This window comes from Neomonachus schauinslandi, chromosome 10, assembly GCF_002201575.2.
Source record: "Neomonachus schauinslandi chromosome 10, ASM220157v2, whole genome shotgun sequence".
Classification (NCBI taxonomy): Eukaryota; Metazoa; Chordata; class Mammalia; order Carnivora; family Phocidae; genus Neomonachus; species Neomonachus schauinslandi.
The window spans coordinates 86563588-86587989 of record NC_058412.1 but is presented as its reverse complement, the minus strand read 5'-3'; the positions used below and the strand labels follow the sequence as shown (position 1 = coordinate 86587989).

Genomic DNA, 24402 nt, shown 5'->3' with positions numbered 1-24402 from the left:
AAGCATTAGCTTTTATTTTTTTTTCTTAATGCTTTAGGACAGCATAGAAGACAGTGTAAACTGATTTCTCTAAAAAATATCTAAGGCACACTTGCCTTTACTTGGTATTCTAAAATTATGACAAAGGCATCAGCTGTCCCAGCTGAAAAACTACAACACACTTTGTATCAACTTATATTACATAGGTCTCCAAAGAAGCCAATTCTTAATACTAAATGTGTATATATGTAGTCCATGGTTCTGTTAAGGTTCAGATAATTTCAAAGATATACTGCAATAGGTTTATTTCAGTTAACTGGCTTTGTGGCCAAGTGCATTTAGTGATAGTATTCCATCACTCATTACTCACACACACCACACGACATCCCTCTCCTCCTCTATCTGGTGGTTGAACAGGTATTATATGATAATCTATTTCCGAATCCCCAAACGGAATAAACGCCACTGTCTTTCACTAAAAATGAGATGATTTCACTGGGAAGAACACAGGAGGGTAAAAGGCAGAGGGTAGAATGTTTGTTAACACGAGAATGTGGTTTGAAAACTAAGAAATACCCATTTCTGAAAGACAAAAATGAATGTTGGTAATGAGAATACACAAAAATATGTGCTCTAGATTCTTTGTAGTTGTACTGAGTAGGCTGATGAGAACATCTCCCCCTCTCCCCCCTGCTCTGCCGCCTTTTTAGCAGTTTGCCTGACTTTTGATACTAGTCATTTCCAAATACATGTTCAGTGTGTAAGTATCAAACTTGAAAAGAAGTCACTTTCTTGGGAGCTTTGGAAATTATGTGGCAGTCTGATTTACAGAACTTTAATTGTCCTCCTTACTTTGGCTCTAGAATGAACAAACAACTAGATGCACAAGTAATAAATTTTTAAATGTCATGGCTGTTAACAATTGTCACTTTATTTTTGCTACAAAATTCACCAGAAAAAGGTACTGCAACAATCTAGTATAAAGCAAATCTTTAACCAAAGAACATGGTATAGACCTTTTTAAAATAGTCATACTTTATCACAATAACTGCAAGGAAAAATTCAAGTTCTATCAGAACCAAGCTGCAGTTTGAGGTAGTAGAAACAGATGACAGAAAAGTTAAAACAAAAACAAAAAACTAAGGAAATACTTGTTTAAAATGTAAAAATTAATTTAATACCTTTGAAAGGGCACAGGAAACTACATATCATTTTAAGAAAAGAAGGTACTCTACTTAAAAGTTAATTTAACCATACAGGAGGTGCAAGGATTATAGAAGAGCACTTTGGTTAAGTCTCTACCCTCTGTGGCTCTACCCATTCATAAGTGAGTCTCTATGCATAAATGAGCACACCAATAGTTAAAATTACCAAATATATTTCAAATGTAAAATAAAAATTATCCAAGTTGTGGTCCCTTTATTCAAATGGTAAGTTTATCCATGCAGGAAGTCCAATATCTTAAAAGGTAAAATTAAATTGCATATATCATATTCCTTCAATAGTCTGAGAAGGTCTATTGCTTTTAACAAGATTAGTATTATTCCATTTTAATACAGATATGTCAGGAGTACATAAACACAAGTACACCTGATTTACACCAGTGTTTAAACTTTTATTTCACACCATGCAAGGTCAATTATAACACATTAAAAAGTGACAACAGCTATAAGCTGCAATTTTACATTTATACACTGGAAACGTCCATTTTCAAAAGCTGAACATAATTACCATATTGTCACAACAGCTAAGCTTCAATTCAACTGTTTATACAGGTAAAATTTACTATGAAAAACAATGATTTTATATCTGTCCACATTCTGTGATACTAATTCTTCGACTAACAGACCCTTTAGGAGAGCCAAATGATTCAATCTTTTTCACAGTATCCATGCCATCCTTAACAAACCCAAATACTACATGCTTAAAGTCCAAATGTTCTGCTTTTTTCAGTGTTATAAAAAACTGAGAATTATTGGTATCCCGGCCTCGATTGGCCATTGATAATAAGCCAGGACCAGTATGTTTCACATCAAAATTTTCATCTTCAAATTTATCTCCATAGATAGACTGTCCTCCTGTTCCATCATGTTTGGTGATATCTCCCCCCTGAAAGAAGATTTCAATTAATAGGAATTCTGAATAAAGTAATAAAATACACGCAGATCTACCACTACACATTAAGTCCTAAAAACTCAGCTTCCTTGAGAATGTGATTTGAAAACTAAGAAATACCCATTTCTGAAAGACAAAAATGAAAAGGTCTTTTTCCCACCCTCAATTTCTAGCAGGTTTCAAGGTATTAGAAATTTAAACCATTTTTAGGTTAAAAGTTTTTGTGGGGACAGGAAGTTGGGTGCTGACACCAACTAATATACAGAAAAGCTAAAGAAATCTTAAGAAAATTCCAGGCAAAGAGAAACACTCAAATTTCTCAAGTTAGTGTGGTTCACTTTTCTAGACTTCAACTGTGATATACAATTAAATACAATACTTACTTGGCAAACAAAATCTGGAATTACTCTGTGAAAAATGGAGTTCTTGAAGCCAAAGCCTTTCTCTCCAGTGCAGAGTGCTCTGAAGTTCTCGGCAGTCTGAGGAACAACGTTTGAAAATAATTCCATGGTTATACGTCCTAGAGGTTCATCATCTGCGCAAACATCAAAAAACACCACAGGATTTGTCTCCTTCGATAACTCTGCTGTCAGTGATACTTGTCCTTTCTGAAGTTTCAATAAATTCTGTTGACATTCTTCAAATTTTTTTTTAAAACCATCAGCCATTTCTTTGGTTTTAAACCTCACTGCAAGCTGTTCCACTTTGGCTTCTCCATCTATTAAACAACAAAACAACACAAGGATGGACCTTAATATTAAAATAAATGTTATAAACTCTCTTATATATTTGTTATGGATTTTAGAAAAGTCCAAAAAAAGTGAAAAGTAGCATTTGAATGTAGAACTCACCAGCATAATCTGAGGCAGTCCAAACTAAAGCATTGTTTGAAACATTCAAGGGTTTTAATTCCATTGTTTTAGTGATAACATGGTTTGCACACACTTTAAAAACCTGGTCTCTTCTCATTAGGATCCGGTAGTAATTCTTCATTGTATGCCAAAGAATCTTTATGTCTCCTACACCACGCTCCTTCCACTGACTGACCTCTCGATCCCATCTATAGAGTTTGGCTCTCTCTTTAAATAAAATTTCTTCATCTTCTTCTCCGGATTTTACTTCTACCTATGACAGTAGATAAAACTGTAAGCTGCTGCTTTTAACATGACAAATTCCAAAGATCCAAATTCCTCATGATATTGTTTTGCAATGACAATAACAGAATTTCAACTATAGTATCAAGATAAATGGTAATATCCAAGGGCTAGGAATACATCTGATTTGGATGAAGCAGTAAAGACCTGGTTTGTCATGAAATATTTATCTTATTAGGATTCTTCCTCCTTTTGGAAAGTAAATACATTCCTTTATTTATATTATTTGTATTTATAAATACAATCTACTATTGATTGTAGTTGAAAACTGACAAAGTAATTTGCCTAAAATAACATTCTTGTCCAGAAAATGTAGTTTACTTTTTATTGAAAGGATTTTGGCAAGTATGAGATTGGATACTTTTTTACTCCCAGAATTACGTTATGAAAACAAGATATTCTAAAAACATACGAAAAAAACTTAGTTCTTCCCAATAAGTTCATGTAGAATTTATATATATATAAAATAATAAAAAGCTTCCATTTGAAAGGATAAATATTCTGAAAGAAATGCAAACAAAGTTAGTCCTGCAAGTCAAGCCTATGTCAAGTTTTAAACTTAAAATGTGAAGTTATTAGTAAGAGTTCCATTCTTTAATAGTTACCTCAGGTAATGACACTATTGGTTCAAAATGGATATCTTCATTGTGAACGACTTCTTCATCACTACCATCTTCATCTTCGCCAACTTTACTGGTTGACTGTGCTCCAAACACAGCTGCTCCAGTATTTGCCCACTGGAAATTTTTATCTGATGAATAAATTAGGATATTTAAACAGTGGTATCTAATTTTATATGCTTTTAATCCCCCTGTTACTTTGAGGCCTATAATTTCCAATGATATAACATATACTTTTAGTAAAAATGCTTAAAATTATATTACTCTGACAAGTTTAACTCATATGGATTGTGAGCACACAGTACATTTAATATTGTTTATGCTCTGAGCTACAAAGATAAATTTGCCTTAGGCAAATTTCATGATACTAAACTACCCAAGAACTTCCAGTAATGAAGCCCGTTCTTAAAAATACATACCTTGGAACTCTGAACAATTAGCTCAGCTCCAAGGGTAATATACTTCATAAAACATTTTATCACATGTGAAAAGTAACTTTTGAACCTAAAAATGTCCTCTCAAGGAGGCCACACCTGCTACTTCCAAAGTAGTCAAAGCAGCCCAAACACATGTAGGTTTTCTACCTCAACTTCTTCCTGAAGTAACTAGTGTTACAGCTTAGACTTCTTGGCCAGGTGGGAGATGGTAGCGCTGGGAGCTCACTGACTTCAACTATCCTCAAGGGATACTAGGCTGTTGGGACTGAAGACTCCCTGTTCCCATGCAGAGAAAGAAAGAACTTACACCTTGGAGAAGATGAAAATTAGTTCCTTCTTCATCCCCATCTCAACTGAGATGGCCCAGCCTGCTAATAATACATTCCTCACTATCTTAGAGGAAAGAAACACCTCTTAACTTTTCATCACTTGTTAATGAATCACTACCTTAGAAAATTCTACATCCAGTGCTAAAAACTCTTAAGGCAAAAATATCACAGATCATTTAAAAAGTAACTCAGCACCTTGAAGAAAGCACAAAATTTAGTGGTGAGAATAAAAAAACTTTAAAAAGAGAGAGAAGACAAAAATTCTTAGGAAGATACTGCAAAAGAGGGGTGCCTGGTGGCTCAGTTAGTTAAGCAACCGACTCTTGATTTTGGCTCAGGTCATGATCTCAGGGTTGTGAGATCGCGCCCCACAATGGACTCTGCGCTGGGCGTGAAGCCTGCTTAAGGTTCTCCCCCTCTCACTCTGCCATCTACCAATGCTCTTGCATGTACAAGCACATTCTCTCTCCCTCTCCTGTCTCTCTTAGAAACAAAAAACAGGGCGCCTGGGTGGCTCAGTTGGTTGAGCAACTGCCTTCGGCTCAGGTCATGATCCTGGAGTCCCAGGAGCCAGTCCCGCACTGGGCTCCCTGCGCAGTGGGGAGTCTGCTTCTCCCTCTGATCCTCCCTCCTCTCATTCTCTCTCTCTCTAATAAATAAATCTTTAAATCAAAATAAAACAAAACAAAAAAACAAAAAACAAAACTGGTTCAGGAACTCCCAAGCAGAGAAAAATTACCCCCCAAGACCCCTGAGAGGTATGGCAGAAAATTCCAAAATGTCTCAATGGTTCTTAATGCTGGGTGAATTATTAGAATCACACAGGAACTTTTGTAAGATATCAATGCCTGGGCTACTATGCCCAGAGAGCCCAATAATAGGTGTTTAAAAAAAACCAAAAAAAACAAAAAACCTCCCAGGAAATTCTGAAAGAATCCAAGGGTTTTCTGAAAACCACTGATCTGAAGAGACCAGGAGGAAGAATTTTACAGTAAAAATGTAAAGATACACATGTCAATAATCAATATCCATTTCACAGTAACAGTTCTACGTAATAGTACATAGGAGACTTCTACTATGTGTCCACGTTTAATGAAAACATTACAAAATCTGAAGGAAATATGATAAAATAGTGATTACTGACAAAGGCAGGTGATCTCTAAACAGGAACTCCCTTATTATTCTCTTAGTTTCTATATTAAATATTACACAACAGACGTGGTGGAATGATTGACAGACCTATATGAATAGAACTTGTGAAGAAAATGAATTTTTTAAAAAAACAAAAACAAAAAATGAACAGATTTAAAAAAAAAATCACCACAGAAAAAGAATATGCAAATAAGGAGAGAAAAAAAAAATTCGTCTGAACTTAAAAACCAACAAAACAAAGTTTAAAATCAGAAAGGTCCATGCAATGCCAGAAACAACTTATAAAAAAAAAGGAAAGAAAGAAAAGAAAGATACCCACATTCTGGTGAAATTTATGACCTCTTAAAAAAAAAAAAAACTAAAGAAGAGCAATGAAAATCTAAAGATAAATCAAACACAAACAAAAGGAGAACTGACAAAACAAAAAGGTATTTCTTTGAAAAGACAGCACAAATTCCTGTCAGATCTAAGAACAAAACAAAGTGAGAAATGTAGTTGAACAAAGAGCTTGGTGAATCATCTCACTGAAAAATGACAAGTGGTGGTGAGGAGTAAATGTCATGAGGTTTGAGTCTAGCCTATTTTACACTTTACTGCAACAGTACGGAAAGAGTACTTTGAAAAGGTTACACTGAGTAACAAGCAACCTAACTCATCAACTTTTATTTGATAATTTTTTGTGTGTGGATAACTATATCCATTATAGGGCTTTTATTATCCTCTGACTTCAGGCTACTATACATTAAAATGAAAATAAGCAACTTGGGCGCCTGGGTGGCACAGTCGGTTAAGCGGCTGCTTTCGCCTCAGGTCATGATCCCTGGGTCCTGGGATCGAGTCCCACATCCGGCTCCCTGCTCAGCAGGGAGTCTGCTTCTCCCTCTGGCCCTCCTCCCTCTCATGCGCTCTCTCTCTCTATAATAAATAAATAAAGTCTTTATTAAAAAAAAATAAAGCAACTTGACATCAATGAAGCTATGAATTCCAGCCTAACAAAAAATACCTGAAGGTAATTTCTGAAAGTTTTACATGTGCTTCTGTAAGTGGCGGGTGCTATGAAAGAAGTGGAAGCATATGGGAGGGAAGAACGCTATTCGGATTTAATTCGGAATTAGATAAATCATGTAAGTATGTATCTTCAATAAAACTTATTCCATAAATCAAGCAACTCAGGTGGTGCTATAATCAGATATATGGAAGTCATTATAAGAATGAGAAAGTAATATGCCAGTAAACTTGAAACCATCAAGTAATGTATTATATTCTACAAATGATACAAAATGCACTAAAAACAGAAAACTACTGAAAAAGATGGGAAACCTCACCAACCATAAATTTATCATGATAAATTAGCACAATCCTTGTGTTCAAACTCGATCAAGGAAACTAGAAAAATAGAAAACTATAAAATCTCCTTAAAAAATACAGATGCACAAATCTTGAAATATTAACAAAAACCAAATCCAAAAGCATAAGTAAAAGAACAATGCACCAAAATCAAGGTAATTCCAAAACTGGAAAGGGTTCTATATTTCAGGATGGGGAAGACATCAACAGGATTTATAGTGAATTAAGAGAAAATTCTTGTGGTTTATATTAATAAATGTCAAAAATAATAGAATATAGAAGCCCTTCCTTATTAAAACCCTAAACAAAATGGAAGGTGGAGATGAGGAAAGAAATGTCCAACTTAGTTACAATACTGTGGCAAAGGACTAATTCTTTCAGCTGTGCTTGATTCTGTAACATCATTAAACTCTCTCCTCCCGATCTTACCTTTAGAACCAAAAGCAAAATCCCCAGAATTACTGGAAGCCAAGTCTGCAAATGACAGTCCTGTGCTACTTCCAAATCCAAATGAAACTGTTTTGCTTTCCACTGGCAAAAGGAAAAGAGTAATTTAATATTTCATTTAATATATACTGAACATCAAAGCTTTACCCAGGACCCAGAGAGAATGTGGGTGGGACATTCTATACTACCAAAGGGGTTGGGTATGTGGTGTGCATTATTTGTCTTCTGGTTATTTCTCTAAAGAAAAGTTATAAAATACACCCAATTTTTGAACTTCTTCAGTATTAAGTGTACAGGTACTATTCTCATGGAAAACTACACCAAAAGCATACCAAAAATCTTTTTTAAAAATGAGATGTAGATCTATACTAAACCTGATAAAAGAGCTATACACTTTCTGCTTTATAGAGTCTTCTATAATCTAAAACTATCACTCATTTACAGGTAGGGTTTTAGGAAAGATCTGCATAAAGAGTTTTTCTGTTCTCTATTCTAAATAAGCTAACAAAAAATGAATGTCTTACTTATCTTTGGTCACCAGGTGTTTGGGGGTCTTAATTCTGACAATGTGTAGCTACATGATCTCTTAGAGTCCTAAGCCTTACTTTCATCATCTGAAAACATATGAGATTTTAGGTCTGAAATTACTTCCTCTTCTAACATATTAAGACTCTCAAGTACCTATAAATGATATAGTAATTGTGCATTATTCAAGACTACTTCTGAAACAAATTAGGTAATACAGACAAGCAATTATAAAGGAATATAATTATAAAAGATTCCCCCTCTTCTAATATCAACTGAAATGAAAAAACGAGGAGGAAAGCATATCAGATCTTAATTACTGTAACTGATTAATTTAATGAAACAGGTAGAGAAAAAGACATTGAAGTAGTATCATAAAAATTTAACCACCTTATTTTAGTATCTACAATTACTTCATATATAAATTTTAATCTACTTCAATGATAATTCAAACAATATGCAAATGGCACCATTTTCACAAAGAAAATCTCCGCATAAGCAAAGCTATTGTCATTTATTCTCAGGTAAAAAGGTCAGAGTCACAATGCTTCATATTCCTTAATAACTACAATTCTAACAATAAAAATACATGTTTATTATCTTTTGTTGACAAGGCAATATGATTTTCTGGTTATTACAAATATCTCTGGCCCCTTTATACATTTCAAAATGTGTTTTAAAGGGAAGGGAGTTTTTAAAATTGACATTTCAGTCTATTTGCTCAAACATAACAAATAGGTATACCTTATGTAATGTATGCCTAGAAGGTTTTTGGAAAGGTATCATATTTTACCTTGGCTTGTAGAATCTGCATCATCTTCCTTTCTAGTAGACAAATCTACAGGTTTGTCCACAGTTCCAGAAGAAATAGGTGGTGAACTAATAGATTTGGTAATAAAATCAGGTTCTTCAGATTTACATAAAAATGGTACAGTCACTTTAGTCCCACCTGTATACACACTGTCAGCCGTGTTAGTTATTTCCTCATTCTGAGATTTCTGCAAAGAGGAAGTAACAAATAACTATGCTATTAAATACTGATTGACAAAAAGGATCAAAAACCCTATTTTAAAAGAAATTGAGGACCTGGGCATTCTGGACAAAATGCAGTAAGCACACTTCACCCTCTCTCTCCCATTCCACGCTCCATCCTATCTTTCCCAATACCTACAACTCAACTGGACTGAAACAGAAATTATAAGTATAAAAAGCCTCTGAAAGGTGGATGAAAGCAGGAGGATTAAGAACCCCAAGACTTGAGATATAATCTGGTGTTAAGAACCTTCCAGGGTTTTTCCTTCCCTGCCAACCTATATTCCAGCCTGGGTGCTAGATCAGCTCCAAAACTGAAGCTGCCAATGACAGAGATGGAAAAAAGTCCCAAGAAAAGCCAACTCTCCCTGGCCAAGGGGTGGGGGATGTCATGAAATGATCCATGTGTTGAATGATCACAAAAAAACTTTAAAGAAGCGATTCTAGCAATGCTCCAGGATATAAGGACACATACTCTTTAGAACAAATGAAAAGATAAGTTCTCAGCAAAAAAAAACTGAAGGTAGGGGCGCCTGGGTGGCTCAGTCATTAAGCGTCTGCCTTCAGCTCAGGTCATGATCCCATCCCAGAGTCCTGGGATCGAGCCCTGCATTGGACTCCCTGCTCTGCGGGAAGCCTGCTTCTCCCTCTCCCACTCCCCGCTTGTGTTCCCTCTCTCGCTGTGTCTCTGTCAAATAAATAAATAAAATCTTTAAAAAAAGAAAAAAAAAAAAGAAGGTATAAAGAGAGTCAAGTGGGAATTTTACAACTGAAAAATAACAGAAAGCTCACATGGAACATTTACCCAAAAAAGACCACATTCTGGCCCATAAAACGCACCTCAACAAATTCAAAAGAACAGAAATCATACAAAGTATATACTCAGTCCACAAAGGAATTAAACTAGAAATCATTACCAGAAAGATAGCTGGAGAAATCCCAAATATTCAGAGATTAAATAACACACTTTTTAAAATAATATGTTTCCGAAGGTCTCTAGATAAGTTAAAAACAGTTTTAAATAAATATGAAACTACAACTTATCAAAACTTATAAAATGCAACAAAAGCAAGGAAGGGAAACCTTTATAGTACTGAATGCATACATTAAGAAGATCAATGGGGCGCCTGGGTGGCTCAGTCGGTTAAGCAGACCGAGCCTTTGGCTTGGGTCATGATCACAGGGGTTCCTAGATCGAAATCTGCTTCTCCCTCTCCCTCTCTCTCTTTCTCAAATAAAATCTTTAAGAAAAAAAAAAAAAAAAGATCTAAAATCAATCAACTTCCACCTTAAACTAGAGAAAGAAAAGCAATATCCAGTTAAAAATATTTATTTTCTTGAGATATTCTTTTGATAAATGCATTAGATAGTATGCTGCTCCCAAATATTTGGTGATATTCCAAATATCATTCTGTTACTGATTTCTAGTTTGATTCCGTTATTGTCTGTGAACATACTTTCAGTAATTTCAGTTCTTACAGGCTTAATGAAGGCTGTCTTGGTAAAGCAAGAAGAGAAGAAAAAATGAAAAGTATACCAGAAATCAATAAAGCAGGAAATGAGGGGCGCCTGGTGGCTCAGTCATTAAGCATCTGCCTTCGGCTCACTCAGGTCATGGTCCCAGGGTCCTGGGATCGAGCCCCACATCGGGCTCTCTGCTTGGCGGGAAGCCTGTTTCCCCCTCTCCCACTCCCCCCCTGCCTGTGTTCCCTCTCTCGCTGTGTCTCTATCAAATAAATAAAATCTTTAAAACATAAAAAATAAATAAAACATAAAGCAGGAAATTAATAGAGAAAAAAATCAACAAAATCAAAAGCTGATTTTTTGAAAAGGTCAATAAAAATTGATAAACCTCTAGCAGGTTAACCAAGAAAACAAGAAAGACGATGTAAATTATTAATATTAGAAATGAAACAAGGGGCTCAGTCGGTTAAGCATCTACCTTCGGTTCAGGTCATGATCCTGCGGTCCTGGGATTGAGCCCCTCCTGCAGCTCCCTGCTCAGTGGGGAGTCTGTTTCTCCCTCTCCCTCTGCCCCTCCCCCTGTTCGTGCTCTCTCTCTCTCTCTCTCAAATAAAAAAAAAAAGAAATGAAACAAGAGCCATCACTATTCACTTTTAACTGATGGATATTAAAAGGGTAATAAATTTTAATGGATTTCATGAACACAGTTATACCCACAAATTTGATAACATAGATGAAAAGAACCAATTCCTTTAAAGACACAACCTACCAAAACTCAAAGAAGAAGAAATAGATAATCTGAATAGGCCTACATCTATTAAAGAAAATGTATCATCAATCAATTAATATCCTTCCAGGACCAAATGGTTTCAGTAGTGAGTTCAGTAGAGGTTTCAGCAGAAAACAGAAGCAGAGGGAATACTTTCTAAGTACATTAATCAAAAATTAATAGGAGAAACAGACACATCTACAGTTAAGCCTAGCAACAGTCTTCTCGGTAATAAAAAGAACAAGGAAACAAAAAATTGGTCAAAGATATATTGAGACTTGGACAACACAGCATCAACTAGTTTGATCTAATTAACATAGAACACTACCCCAAAAGAGCAGCCTACACATTCCTCTCAAGTGCACAACAATCACCAAGACAGCCTTCATTAAGCCTATAAGAACTGAAATTACTCAAAATATGTTCACAGACAATAACAGAATCAAACTAGAAATCAATTAATAGAATGATATTTTGGAATATCACCAAATATTTGGGAGCAACATACTATCTAATGCATGTATCAAAAGAATACCTGAAGAAAATAAATATTTTTAACTGAATGAAAATGAAAATACAACATAGTAAAAGTTTTGGGATGGAGCTGAACAGTTCCTAGAAACTTACAGCATACACTAGAAATGAAGAATGGTCTTAAATCAGTAATTTAAGGTTCCACTTTAAGAAGCTAGAAAAAGAGCAAAATAAATTGGAAACGACCTTCCATGGATCAATGAATAAACTGTGGTATATCCACACAATGGAATACTACTTAGGGATAGACAGGAACAAACTATTACTACACACAATAACTTGGGACAAATCTCAAGGGCATTATGCTAAGTGAAAAATGCCATGTTCAAAGATTATATACTGTAGAATTTCATTTATGTGTTAGTCTGGAAAAGGCAAAAATATAGAAACAAAACAGATCAGCAGTTGCTAAAAGATATGGGTAGGGGAGGATCTGAACACAAAAGACAATATGAAGGAAATCTGGGGGTATTGGAATTATTCTATATCCTGTCTATGGTGGGAATTACAAGAATTCAGGCATGTGTAAGAACTCAGAGAAAGCAGAGATACATACACATACAAAAAAAGTGAATTTTACTTCTATAAATAAAAAAAAAATTAGTACAAATGAAAAAAGTCCTTAACTACCTGAAGCGCAAGGAAAAGAAAATTCACTCTATATGTCAAATGTTTTATGCTATCATAGCAGTATTATTCCTAATAGCCAAAAAGTAAAACCAACCCAAATGGCCATCAACAGATGAATGGATAAATAAAATGTGGTATATCCATACAATTGAGTATTATTCAGCCATAAAAATCAATAAATGCATATATATATATATGCTATAATGCAGATATACTTGAAAACATTAAGTTAAAGAAGCCAGACACAAAAGGCCATATATCATCATGAGTTATTTATATGAAATGTCCACAACAGGCAAACTTATAGAGATAGTCCATCAGTGGTTTCTAGGGCTGAAGAAGCTAGGGGGAAATGGGGAAGGGTGGTGACTGTTAAGAGACTTTCTTGGGGTGCTAAACTGTTCAAAATTGATTATGGTAATGGATGCACAACCATGTGAATATACTAAAAACCACTGAATTGTATACTTTAAAATGGGTGAATTATATGGTATGTGAATTATATCACAATAAATGTTACCCCAAAAAAGTAGGCAGATTGCTTGGGTGAGGGGAAGGGTTTCAATTCAGCTCCAAATGTATCCTCACCTTAGAGTCCTTGAATGGAAAACTCAGTACAGACAAATCAAATTACTTACATTTTGTTCAATACTGTATCCCCAATTGTCAGCATAGTGCTAGCTCACTAAACACTTATAAACAGAGTACACTTATGCATTTTATGCAACAGATATCATATTCAAAATTAATTAAACTGAGTGTAGAGCAGGAACAATGCATTCTGAGACAGTGTAAATCTACATCTCTTAGAGCATATTTTAGCTTTAATGGTTTTTAGTTTTCTATTTCATCTCCGTGTATCAAAGGGTACTTGCCCTCCTCCAAAATGTATACTTTATTGTGGCTTTTTTTCCCAACCTTTATAGAGATTTATCATATTTAACTTTGGTATTTTTGCATAACCACTAGTACTACTATTTAATGAACACTGTGATAGTGTTACAGAATATTTTAATTTATAACAATGACAAATATTCTTAAATAACATAATTGTCACCTCAAATAAGGTATTTCAACTCCTGTAAACAGCGTGGTTCACAGAATACTGACAAAATATACCAAGTCCTTGTGTGCCAGCTAAAGTGGCACCACAAGGTAGAAAAAGAATAAATGATGTACAATTCAGGTCTGTGCATCAGTACTGAAAGTATTTTTCAGTTTGAAGTTTTAAAGTAAGTAAATTTTAAATCACTAACTAATTACAAGTTTTGCACATAAGAGGCCATGTTTAAATCACTGTTTAAATTTGTATAGTCCAAATTTTTATTGATAGGACTATACTGTACTTGTTGAATGAATAGCCACATGATAAAGCCTCTATAGCTAGGAATCAGAGTAACAGCCATTAAATACTTTGTACTTCCAATGAGTCCAGGGAAACTGTTAAGTGATTTAAAATACACTTTAGATTGAACACAGGCCAATGCTGCAAAAACTTCAGATTTCCACAAATAAATCTATTTGGTTATAAATGAGAAAGTGGTATCGTTACATCAGCTGATGGCCATTAATTGTATGTGTACTGATGAATTAAGTTTAAACCTACACATCCCAGGTGACCAGCTAGACTCCTCAGAGTCAGACTATGAAGAACAATAAATTTCTTAAGAGTCAGACCATGTGTTACACCACATCTCTTTCTAGCCACATGTCCTTTAAATAAACCACTACATTTGTAACTAATTCCAGAACTCTACTTCATTTTAACCATCTCTCAAACAAACAAACAAAAAAACAGTATTACTTGAGGGGGCAGGAACATTCTGAATACATGCCAGTATTAGATTGTAAACAATTACTAGACAGGGACCTTGTCTTCTATTTTCTGTGGAATACAAACTAAGATAACCAAGGTGTTGATCGCTATTAAAAATATCACTGTAGTTGAGCTAAGAAAGTAACCAAATCATGAAATTGACAAAGCAAGGTATAGGCCAAGGGAACTAGGTCTCAAATGTTACTTCCTATCCACTCTGCCCACCACAGAATAAACTAACTTGTATGAAAAATGAACTACTTAATATCATTCTTAGTATTGTAGTAAACACTCCTAAGGGTATCTGCTCAGTCCATCTCTCCCATCCCCACAAAAATCCAACATACACATAGGGGTGAACTTTTACAGTCCTCTATGTAGAACAAAATTCCTCCTCCTCTGGTCAAAGCTGATTGGTAGATGCCTAATCCATTTTCTCGCCACAATACATTATTACCATTTGGTAAGAACATTCTAGTCTACTGCATCGCATCAACAAAGGCAACTGACCAGAGGGAAAATAATGGAGATTCTCTTACTTGAGAGTCCTGAACTTTTTGAAATTCTGATTGAAAGTCTTCCCCATTTCCATTGTCCTCATCAGTATCACTGCAGACTCCACAAAAAAATGTAGGTGGAAGCTTTAATGTATCTGCTTTGGCCTTCTCTTCAATTGTTGGTTTCTTTTCCCAAACAATAACACATTCTTTTTCATTATCTGAAAATCCCACAGAACACAAGCAAAAGAAAGTTACAAGAAGTCCCAACTACTCTCCAAGAATGGTTCTCAATATAATGTACAGATTACAGACCCAGATAGCAATACCTCTGAGTAGTAATGGAGAACAAGAAACACCAAGAAAACAATGTTTTACACTTCATATTATTTTCAAATATTTTAAACACGAGGGGAATAGTACATAGGTAAAATTGGTAATTATAAAAATGATCAGATTAAAAGATTCCTTTTAAATAAAAGATTTTTTAAAAACACTGTAACTAGTGGGGCACCTGAGTGGCTCAGTTGGTTAAGTGTCGGATTCTTTGATTTCAGTTCAGGTCATGATCTCAGGGTTCTGAGATTGAGACCCACACATCAGGCTCCGCATTGGGCATGGAGCCTGCTGAAGATTTTCTCTCTCCCTCTGCTCCTCCCCCTCCCTTTCTCTCTCCCCCTCGAATGAATGAATGAATAAATAAAATTTATAAGAGCATTATAATTAGTAATTTTAACATACCTGTTAGCTTTTCTTCTAATGGTCTACATTTTTCTGAGTCATCCAGATAAAGTTTTCCATTAAGTTTCTTGACAGCTGTTTCGAAATCTTCATCTTAAAGTATAATTGATTTTATTAAACAAAAGGAATTTCTAGTAAGTTCCAGGAATTTTTCTAGCCAGAAATCTAGGAATTATCCTTCAACTTCATACTTTCCTTTACTCCCCACATTGAAAGAACACCCAATTTTGCCAATTCTATATTCCTAATGCCTCTCCTGTCATTAGAGAAATTTCATTCAGGCTCTCCTCTTGTTTGAGCTACTCTATCATTTTAGTTCATCTTCCTATCTCCACGTCCCACAACCCAATCCTCTACACCACTAAACTCAATTGGTCCTACTAAAACTTTTCTGAGCATGGAACACCCCTGCTAAAAGACTGTGATCTGGCTCACAAAGTTTTCCATCATCAAACACCCACCTGCCTCATTACTCTCCCATCCCTCTAAGTCAACAGGGAAATTAGGATCGCTTTCAATTCTCAAAATGCCTGCTCAACTTATAGTAGCCATCCACAAAATCCTCACTTAATAAATGCAGTTGTTTCAATCATTACATCCATTGACTATTTGCAACACATACATTGAGGAAAAACATCTTACCTACAAGGACAAGCAGTGATGGGTTCCAAGAGGCAGTCTTAAAATAATTTAACCATACCTCCCCCCCCCCATTACTAAGATTAGCATGAAAAGAATGCGTTTAAAATAACAAAAGAGTTACCATCCTCTTCTTCTTCACTAATATAATCCGGATTATTCTTATAGCAGAAGAAAGTTGGAGGAAGTTTAAGTTTACTTGCAAGAGCTTTTTGCTCAGGGGTGGGTGTTAACTCATATACAATGAGAACTTCATCATCTGAGGAAGGATCTTCAGGTTTTTCCTTCTCTTTTGCTATAAAGCAAGTCCAAAAAATTATAAAGATATTAAACAGGTATTAACATCAATATCCTAGCTGAAAATAAAACCATGGAACTTATCTTTAAGTTAAAATAGCATAGTGATGAAAACACAAACTTTGATGTGGACAGAGCTCTGTAAATAATTAGAAACCTGATTTAACGTTCTGTCAAAACCCTTAGTGAACACAGAATCTATTTAAAACCAAAAAAATACTGCATTTACTCATTGATCATTGAAAAAAACTACTATTAATGGCTATAATTGTGAAAGGTATTTAAATAGTGCTGCCGTAACGATATTTGGCATACTAAACAATAGCTTAGCAAAATATCCATGCATTTGCAACTGAAAAAACTTACAGAAATTATGAGCAAAGATTAGTATAAAACTAATGCAAAGCTAACCTTGATTAGTTCCTACAAGGAAAGTTAACAATTGCCAAGGATGGTGGGTGATGAGAGTTACATCCAGTTTTGCGTATTTCCAAGCATAACATATAAAACTAAATTAAAACCACTGTTATCCTAGGGGTAAGTAATACTGTAAGAATCTAAGACGATTTTTATAGCTGAAAAACAACAACAAAAAAAGCAAAACACAAAGAAAAAAGGGATTCTTCATACAATACACTGCGGTCTATAAAGAGGATATCTGGCAAAAGGAACAGATAAAATAAATCATGTATAAACTGGTGCTGTCCAAGATGATATTTAGCCACTTGTGGCTATTAAGCACTTGAAATGTGGCTAGTCCAAACTGAGTCCTGCTCCAAGTATAAAAATACACACTGGGGGCACCTGAGTGGCTCAGCTGGTTAACCATCCAACTCTTGATTTCGGCTCAGGTCTTGATCTTGAGATCATGAGACTGAGCCCTGTGTCGGGCTCCACACTCAGTGAGGAGTCAGCTGAGATTCTCACTCTTCCCGCCTCTCTCTCTCTGCCCCTCCCATTCGTGAGCACATTCTCGCTGGCTCTCTCCCCCTCTTAAAAAAAAAAAAAAAAATACACGGACTTTGAAGACTTCGTACAAAAAAAAAAAAAAAACCACCTAAAATATGAAGTTTCTCATTATTTTTTATACTTATTAGAACTTGAAATGGTATTTCAGATATAATGTAATGGAATAGATTAAAATTAATTTCATCTGTTTTTCACCTGTTTCTTTTTATTCCATTTTTTAATGTGGCTATTAGAAAATTCTAAATTATATACACAGGTCATATTTGATGTGATCTAGAGAACTATAGCCCTTTTACAATGTTAAACTTGCCTTTTACTCTCCTTAATTAGAAAACCAGAGTATCAATTACAACAGTGAAAGATACAGATTCTTATTCCAATTCTGCTATTAGCTGGTAAAGACAACTTGGGCATTTCAGATAGCCTGGCCAAGCCTCAGTTTCCTCATGTCTGAAACCTCAATCTCTACGGTCCTTTGGGACCATGACATTCTTGGACTTGAAACAGAATAAGGCTCTTTGTCCTACAGTAGTATACTGGTAAATCTGCTCTTAGGCTAGGGTCCCAGAATGTGCATGCAAGTGTATGTCATTTACAGGAAAAAGTCCACACTTTTCACATAATTTCCCAAAGAATACATCCTTAAGAATGAGGGTTAAAAGCTTCTTTAGCAATCAAGGATTGTCATTTTATCATTGAACATAGTTGTGTTGCTCAAGATACGTTATTAGATACTAATAGAGTTTTATTTCCCTAACCTTGATCTTGAAGGTCTTCAACAGAAGCCCCACTTCCTATTATTCCACTCTAATACCAACATTTACTTTTATAACATACCAAGTATATAATGTTGGCTGTTAAAAATGGCATCTACTTTCAAATAGGATATTTTTCTAAACCCTGTCCAAAAGGATAACCTTAAAGGGAAACTCTGTTCCATGTGTATACATGCCAGCAGACATTACTGGCTAAAGATAAATGTTGGAAAAAACACAGGTCAAAAAAAAAAAAAAAAGAAAAAACACAGGTCTTCATCAAGCAGAGCTGAAAATAACAGGATAATGAAGTACAAAGCAGCGAAAGGTAAAGACCACATGGATCTACCTAAAAATAATGTTGTACAATAGTGAGAAAACATATCATCCAATTAAAAAAAAAAAACCAGCATTAAACAGTGTTATACACCACCAATCAAAAAAAGTACTTGTTTAAACAGACATTCTTTTAACATGCACACTTTAGTGTTAAGTACTTAATTTCATACAGCCAGTTACTTTGCTAAGGACTACCAGCTGCTAAAAAAAAACTGACGTCATCTCATACTGAGAATACTAGCTCTATACCTTTGTTCTCAGGCTGTGAGGAAGGGATGCTCGTCCAAAAAGCCATTGGATTAGATTTAAAAAGGCTAAAATTAAATCCTAGAAAATAAAGAGTATTTAATTTTTGAACATTCTGAGAATCAAAGTGAATGTGATTTTAAAATATAAAAAGCCAGAGTCCTTCAATTTATACCAATTTGGCTGTCTTACATATTCATTTATCCTGGAAGTTTCATTCTTTGCTCATTTAATAGTGGCAAGACTACCTTATATAACATATAAACATCTCAGTACCATGTTTTTTGAGTGACAAGAGAATAGTACATTGAAGAATGAACACTTAAAAAAAAAAAAAATCAAACCTGAGCTAATGCTCGTGATTCAAGTACATGAGGCACTAAACTTTGGTACTGTATTAGGTTCTTGTTCTCTGCATGAAACATGATATAAGTATCTTCCAGTTAGTGAGATCTCCTAAATAACTTACACACACATTCTCTGTTGCTGTTTAAACAGTAACAGGGAAACAGATTTAGGGAGAAAAAAAAATCTGTACCATTATTTTTTTTTGCTGTTGACAAAGCACTATGTTTATGACCCAACATTTACTAAAACATTAGTATCCTACAAAGAGTATATGCATTAAGCAAAATATTTACAAATCAATGGACGAAAAATTCTGCTTATACTAAAAACTAAGTGCTTACCCTTTTCTGGTGTTTTAAATGTGTAATCAGTTGAGGACTCTTCCTTTGGAAAAGCAAAGAGATTTTTGACTTTGCCATCTGAAGATTGTTTGCTATCGGAATTCTTCGACTCTTCACAATTAGGTTCCACTTTTCTTTCAGATCCACTCTTAACTACTGAACTAATTTCACTACTATTTTTCAAAGGTGCATTAAAACTAAATCCAAACAAAGACCCAGTAGCTGAACTGTTGCCAAATGCAAACGGTTTTGATTTTTCACTACTAAAAATACTTTTAACGGACTCTGAACCAAATACAAACTTTGGAGGAGAAACCACTGCTTTTGTTGTTGCTTCAGATGTGCTAGATGCTTCTCCAACTTCTGAAGTTGCATCTGCTGTGTCGTCACCCTGAATTAAATCTGTCCTCTCTCTTGTGGTTTCTTCTAATACAGCTACAGCAATTTTGCCACATGGTGACTCTCTGGGAGTGGCTGAATGAGAAACCTGAGGTGTTATCAAAGAATCTTTTTCTTGGGCAATTTTTGCTTCATCAAATATTTTCTTAAATGAGTCTGCAACATCCTGTAGTTTAAAACGGACAGCTAAATGTTCTACTTTTCTTTCCCCATCTGCAAAATCACAAGCAGTCCACACCCACACTCGTTCTGTCCCTTTCATATTTTGCAAAGTCATGTCTGGAGTTATTCTGTGATTGGCACAAAGTTTTAATACCTGGTCCCTTCTCATCACGATGCGAACTTGCTTATTATCATAATTCTGTAAAATCTTGATATCACCAATGCCTCTTTCTTTCCACTGACCAACATCTTTATCATACCTATAGAGTTTTGCTCTGTGACTAAAAACAACTTGTTCATTTTCCTCACCACTGGACACTTCCACTAGATCAGGTAAAGGTACAACAGGTTCAAAGTACTGTCCATCTCTCTCTTCTTCCTGAGTAACATCAGATTCTTCATCAGTGCCAACTGAGATCCCACTCTGATTCAACTTGGCAGGAGACTTAGATGGACTCAGAGCAGATTTAAAACTGAAGTTAAATCCTGTTGTTGACTCACCAAAGCGGAAGAGATTTTTCCTCACAGGGCTACTTGCCAATGGAGAAGCATGTACTGAGCTACTACTCACACTACCATCCAAAGCATCTTCCCTTAAGTCATAGTTGTCCCACTCCAGTGTGGGCCCCGTGTTTTCAGGGTTTGGCTTGCTGGTTGTATCAGAGGCACTGGCAGCGCCTGCATCAGAGCTCTCAGTCTCTCCATCAGTGACTTTTGTTTGATCATTTGTCAAAAACGTTTTGAAATCTTTTAATCCACTCTTCATTTCTTCCGCTCTCTGGATTAACTTGGCAGCTCTGCCAGTGTCTACAAGTTTATGAGGAGTCTGAAGTGGTATATCTAATAGAAGTCGCTGGCATTCCTCAAATTTCTGCTTGAATTCTTCAGCCAGCTCTGGTGTTTTAAATTTTGCTGCCAGCTGCTCTAGTTTGGCATCACCATCAGAAAAATCACTCGCTAACCACATCCATGCTCTATCGGACCCAGAGAGAGGCTTCAGGTTCATCGTAGTTGTTATCCAATGATTAGCACACACTTTTAGTACCTGTTCTCTTCGCATCAGCATTCGCAGTTTGCCATTGACTTCATTCTTGAGAATTTTTAAGTTCCCCAGACCCCTTTCTTTCCACTGACTTATCTCAGCATCAAATCTAAATAATTTTACCCGCTGTGAATAAAGAACTTTTTCATCTTCTTCTCCTGTTACAAGTTCCACTTTTTCAGGCATCTGAACTACTGGTTCAAAATGTATGTCATCACTGTCCTCGGTCCGATAGGCATCATCATCTTTCTCAAGGTCAGCAGAAGTGTCGGCTTTATCAGCCATTTTACCACTTTGTGATGAGAATAGTTTTTCTCCCGCACCTGAAAATCCCTTGAAATTAGGGTCTTTTTTGCCAAACTGAAATCCTTCTCCTGAAGTTGATTTTGCAAGATCTGCAAAGGTAAAAGTGCTACCACTTGGACCAAAAATCACACCACTACCATTCTTCTGACCACTGATATCCTGAGCCTGAACACCAGTGTCATTTTCAAGGGGCTTTTCACTTTTCTTCTCTTGATTTCCAGGCTCCTGAATGCCAAATTTAAATCCATCAGCAGACATAGGGACAGAAAAACTAAATCCTTCTCTTGTTGACTTAGAATCTGTATTAGAAGAACCCTGAAACGTAAATGAAGGTGTACTTTCTTGATCCACATGCCCAAATTTAAACCCTTGTTCTGCTGTACCAAATTTAAAAGCTTTTTCAGAAAAGTTACTTTTAAATCCTGTTCCAACCTGACTTCCAGAAGAGTCATTTAACTTAGTTTTTGAGCCCAATGTGAAAGCTGAAGGAGCTTCTGCACTAGGTTTATGAGTTGGTTTAGAGGCATCACAAGCCACACATTTTAAGGAAGAACTCTCATTTTGCACAAAGCAAATGCTACAATCCCACTGTCCTTCCTTCTTGGTGAACATTCCTTCAAATCCACCCTTTGGAGCCTTGCATGTATCTGATGAGGCCGGAGGTAGAACAGCAGAAGTAGGCTGATTTTGTTTACTTGGATTCTGGCAAGCAACACATGTGGCAGCACTTGCTTCATTTCGCACTAAGCAAATACTGCAGTCCCACTGTCCTTCCTTCTTGGTGAACATGCCTTCAAATCCACTCTTGGGAGTTGTGCTGGTCTCTGAAGTACTAAACTTAAAAGAGGCAGATGCTGGAACAGCAGACGTGGGTAGACTCAGTTTACCTGGATTCTGACAAGCAACACATATTGTAGCACCTGCTTCATTTCGTAACGAGCAGCAACTGCAATCCCACTGTCCTTCCTTCTTAGCAAACATGTCCTCAAATCCACTCTTTGGGGTTTTACTTATCTCTGAAGTACCAAACTTAAAAGAAGCAGGTGCTGCAACAGAAGTAGGTAAACTCTGTTTTCTTGGATTCTGACAAGCAGCACACTTTGTAGAACTTCCTTCATTTTGCACAAGGCATACAGTGCAATCCCACTGTTCTTCCTTCGTAGAAAATACGGATCTGAAATCACTGTTAACAGACTTAGGAAGATCTCCCTGGCCAAATTTAAAGGAAGCTTGCTGAACAAATGAAGATCCACTTTTGTTAGTAGCCTTTGCATTCTGGCATGCACTGCACCTAGATACAGTAGGTTCATTTCTTACTAAGCAAATACTACAATCCCAGTGACCTTCTTTCTTTGGAGTCATTGACGCAAATCTATCTGGAGTATTTTCGTGGCCAGTTTTAAGAGCAGACACAGTTTCAACTAATGGTGGGCCAAGGAGTTCTTTCTTGTTTGGGTTTAGATTCTGGCATGAAACACACTTCTTAGCAGTTGCAGCATTCTTTAATGAGCAGCTGTTACAATGCCACCAAGACCCTTCTTTCTTTGCAATTTGAAATTCAAAATTCATGTTTCCAGCATCAGATTTGCAAATATCTTTGTTATCATGACTTGTGGGTTCTTTTACAATTCTCATAGCCTGATTTGTTGTTGTGGCTACATTTGCTCCTAAGGCTTTTAAAATGTTCTGGGCCTCTTCAAACTTGCACTTAAAAAGTGTTGCTTCCTCGGGAGTTTTGAATCTAATAGCAAGTTGTTCTGGTTTGGGCAACTCATCTGCATAATCAAGAGCATGCCATACAAAAGATCTGTCAGAGCCAGCGTTTGGGGTCAATTTCATATCTGGACTGATGTAGTGATTTGCACAGATTTTTAATACTTGCTCTCGTCTCATCAGAAGGCGAATTTTACCAGATGTTTTATGCCTTAGGATTTTTACATTGCCAATTCCACGTTCCTTCCATTCTTTGGATTCTGCATCAAAACGAAACAATTTTGCACGATTGCAAAAGAATTCTTCTTCATCTTCCTCACCGGTTTTTACTTCAATCTTATCAGGAAGAGGTACCACAGGCTCAAAGTGAGGGCCGTCGTCATCGTCATCACCATGGGCACTCCCTCCATCTGTTTCATGACTCTTGTTGGCCAGCTCTGATGCGGGTGTTCCAAATACTGATTTCCCTGGACCGTGGAAAGTAAACATGTCATCACTTCGACGAAAACCAGAATTCTTTTGCTGATTTGGACCCATGTTTTCAGTAAATGAAATTCCAGGCACATTTTTGCTTCCAAAACTGAATGTATTTCGAGGTCCAATGGTTTGACTAGCTTTGGGTCCACTGTAGCCATCTCCCTGCAAAGGTTTATCTGAAGTTAAGAGACCTAAAAGGCTTTCATTATTATTGTAAGCTGTAGAAGGGGGCTGTGTCACAACCTGCGGTGAAGAAAAGGTAAAGTCACCATCATTTGACTTGAAATTTGAGTTAAATTTAAAAGGAGTTGGCTGTGTTGTATGTGCAGGTGCTGTCAAAGACGGTCTTATTCCTTCACCTGGCACAGGCTGAACAAAATTAGTTTTTCCAAATTCAATAACCTTAGATTCTGCAGATCTTGAAGCATGAGTTGCAACTGGGGGTTTTGTGAAATAACCTGGCTCTGGCAAAGGTGGATTTGTGCTTGTCTGTTGAACATTGTAATTAAAGTAATCATCACCCCTGGGTGACAGAATTCCTGTTGCAGGAGACTCAAAACGCAATGGAGGACCATACATCTCTTGAGAGAACATACAAGCAGATGAGCTTTGGACTGGTGGTGTGTGCATCTGTTGGGAATAGGCATATATATGTTGTTGAGGTGGAAGCCTATTCATGCCATAAACTGGACCCTAAAAGAAAAAAAAAGTTAAAAATTTTTGTAGGTTGTCTACAAAACTGCAGATAACTAGATACAAACCAATTCTCACAAACCACAAA

General features: G+C 36.1%; 1 protein-coding gene across 1 annotated transcript in view; it reads right to left on the bottom strand.

Moving 5' to 3' along the window:
- Window positions 1-890: 890 nt before the first annotated feature.
- RANBP2 (RAN binding protein 2) overlaps window positions 891-24402 on the bottom strand; it is an 82222-nt gene continuing 58710 nt past the window's right edge. The window contains exons 20-29 of the mRNA XM_021680311.2: window positions 19523-24314; window positions 16352-16522; window positions 15589-15681; window positions 14890-15068; window positions 8899-9103; window positions 7563-7664; window positions 3854-3999; window positions 2946-3219; window positions 2478-2812; window positions 891-2088 (exon numbers count right to left, since the gene is read on the bottom strand). Of these exons, the coding sequence (XP_021535986.1) occupies window positions 1783-2088; window positions 2478-2812; window positions 2946-3219; window positions 3854-3999; window positions 7563-7664; window positions 8899-9103; window positions 14890-15068; window positions 15589-15681; window positions 16352-16522; window positions 19523-24314 (6603 nt within the window). The 3' untranslated portion in view covers window positions 891-1782. The remainder of the gene's footprint in view (window positions 2089-2477; window positions 2813-2945; window positions 3220-3853; window positions 4000-7562; window positions 7665-8898; window positions 9104-14889; window positions 15069-15588; window positions 15682-16351; window positions 16523-19522; window positions 24315-24402) is intronic.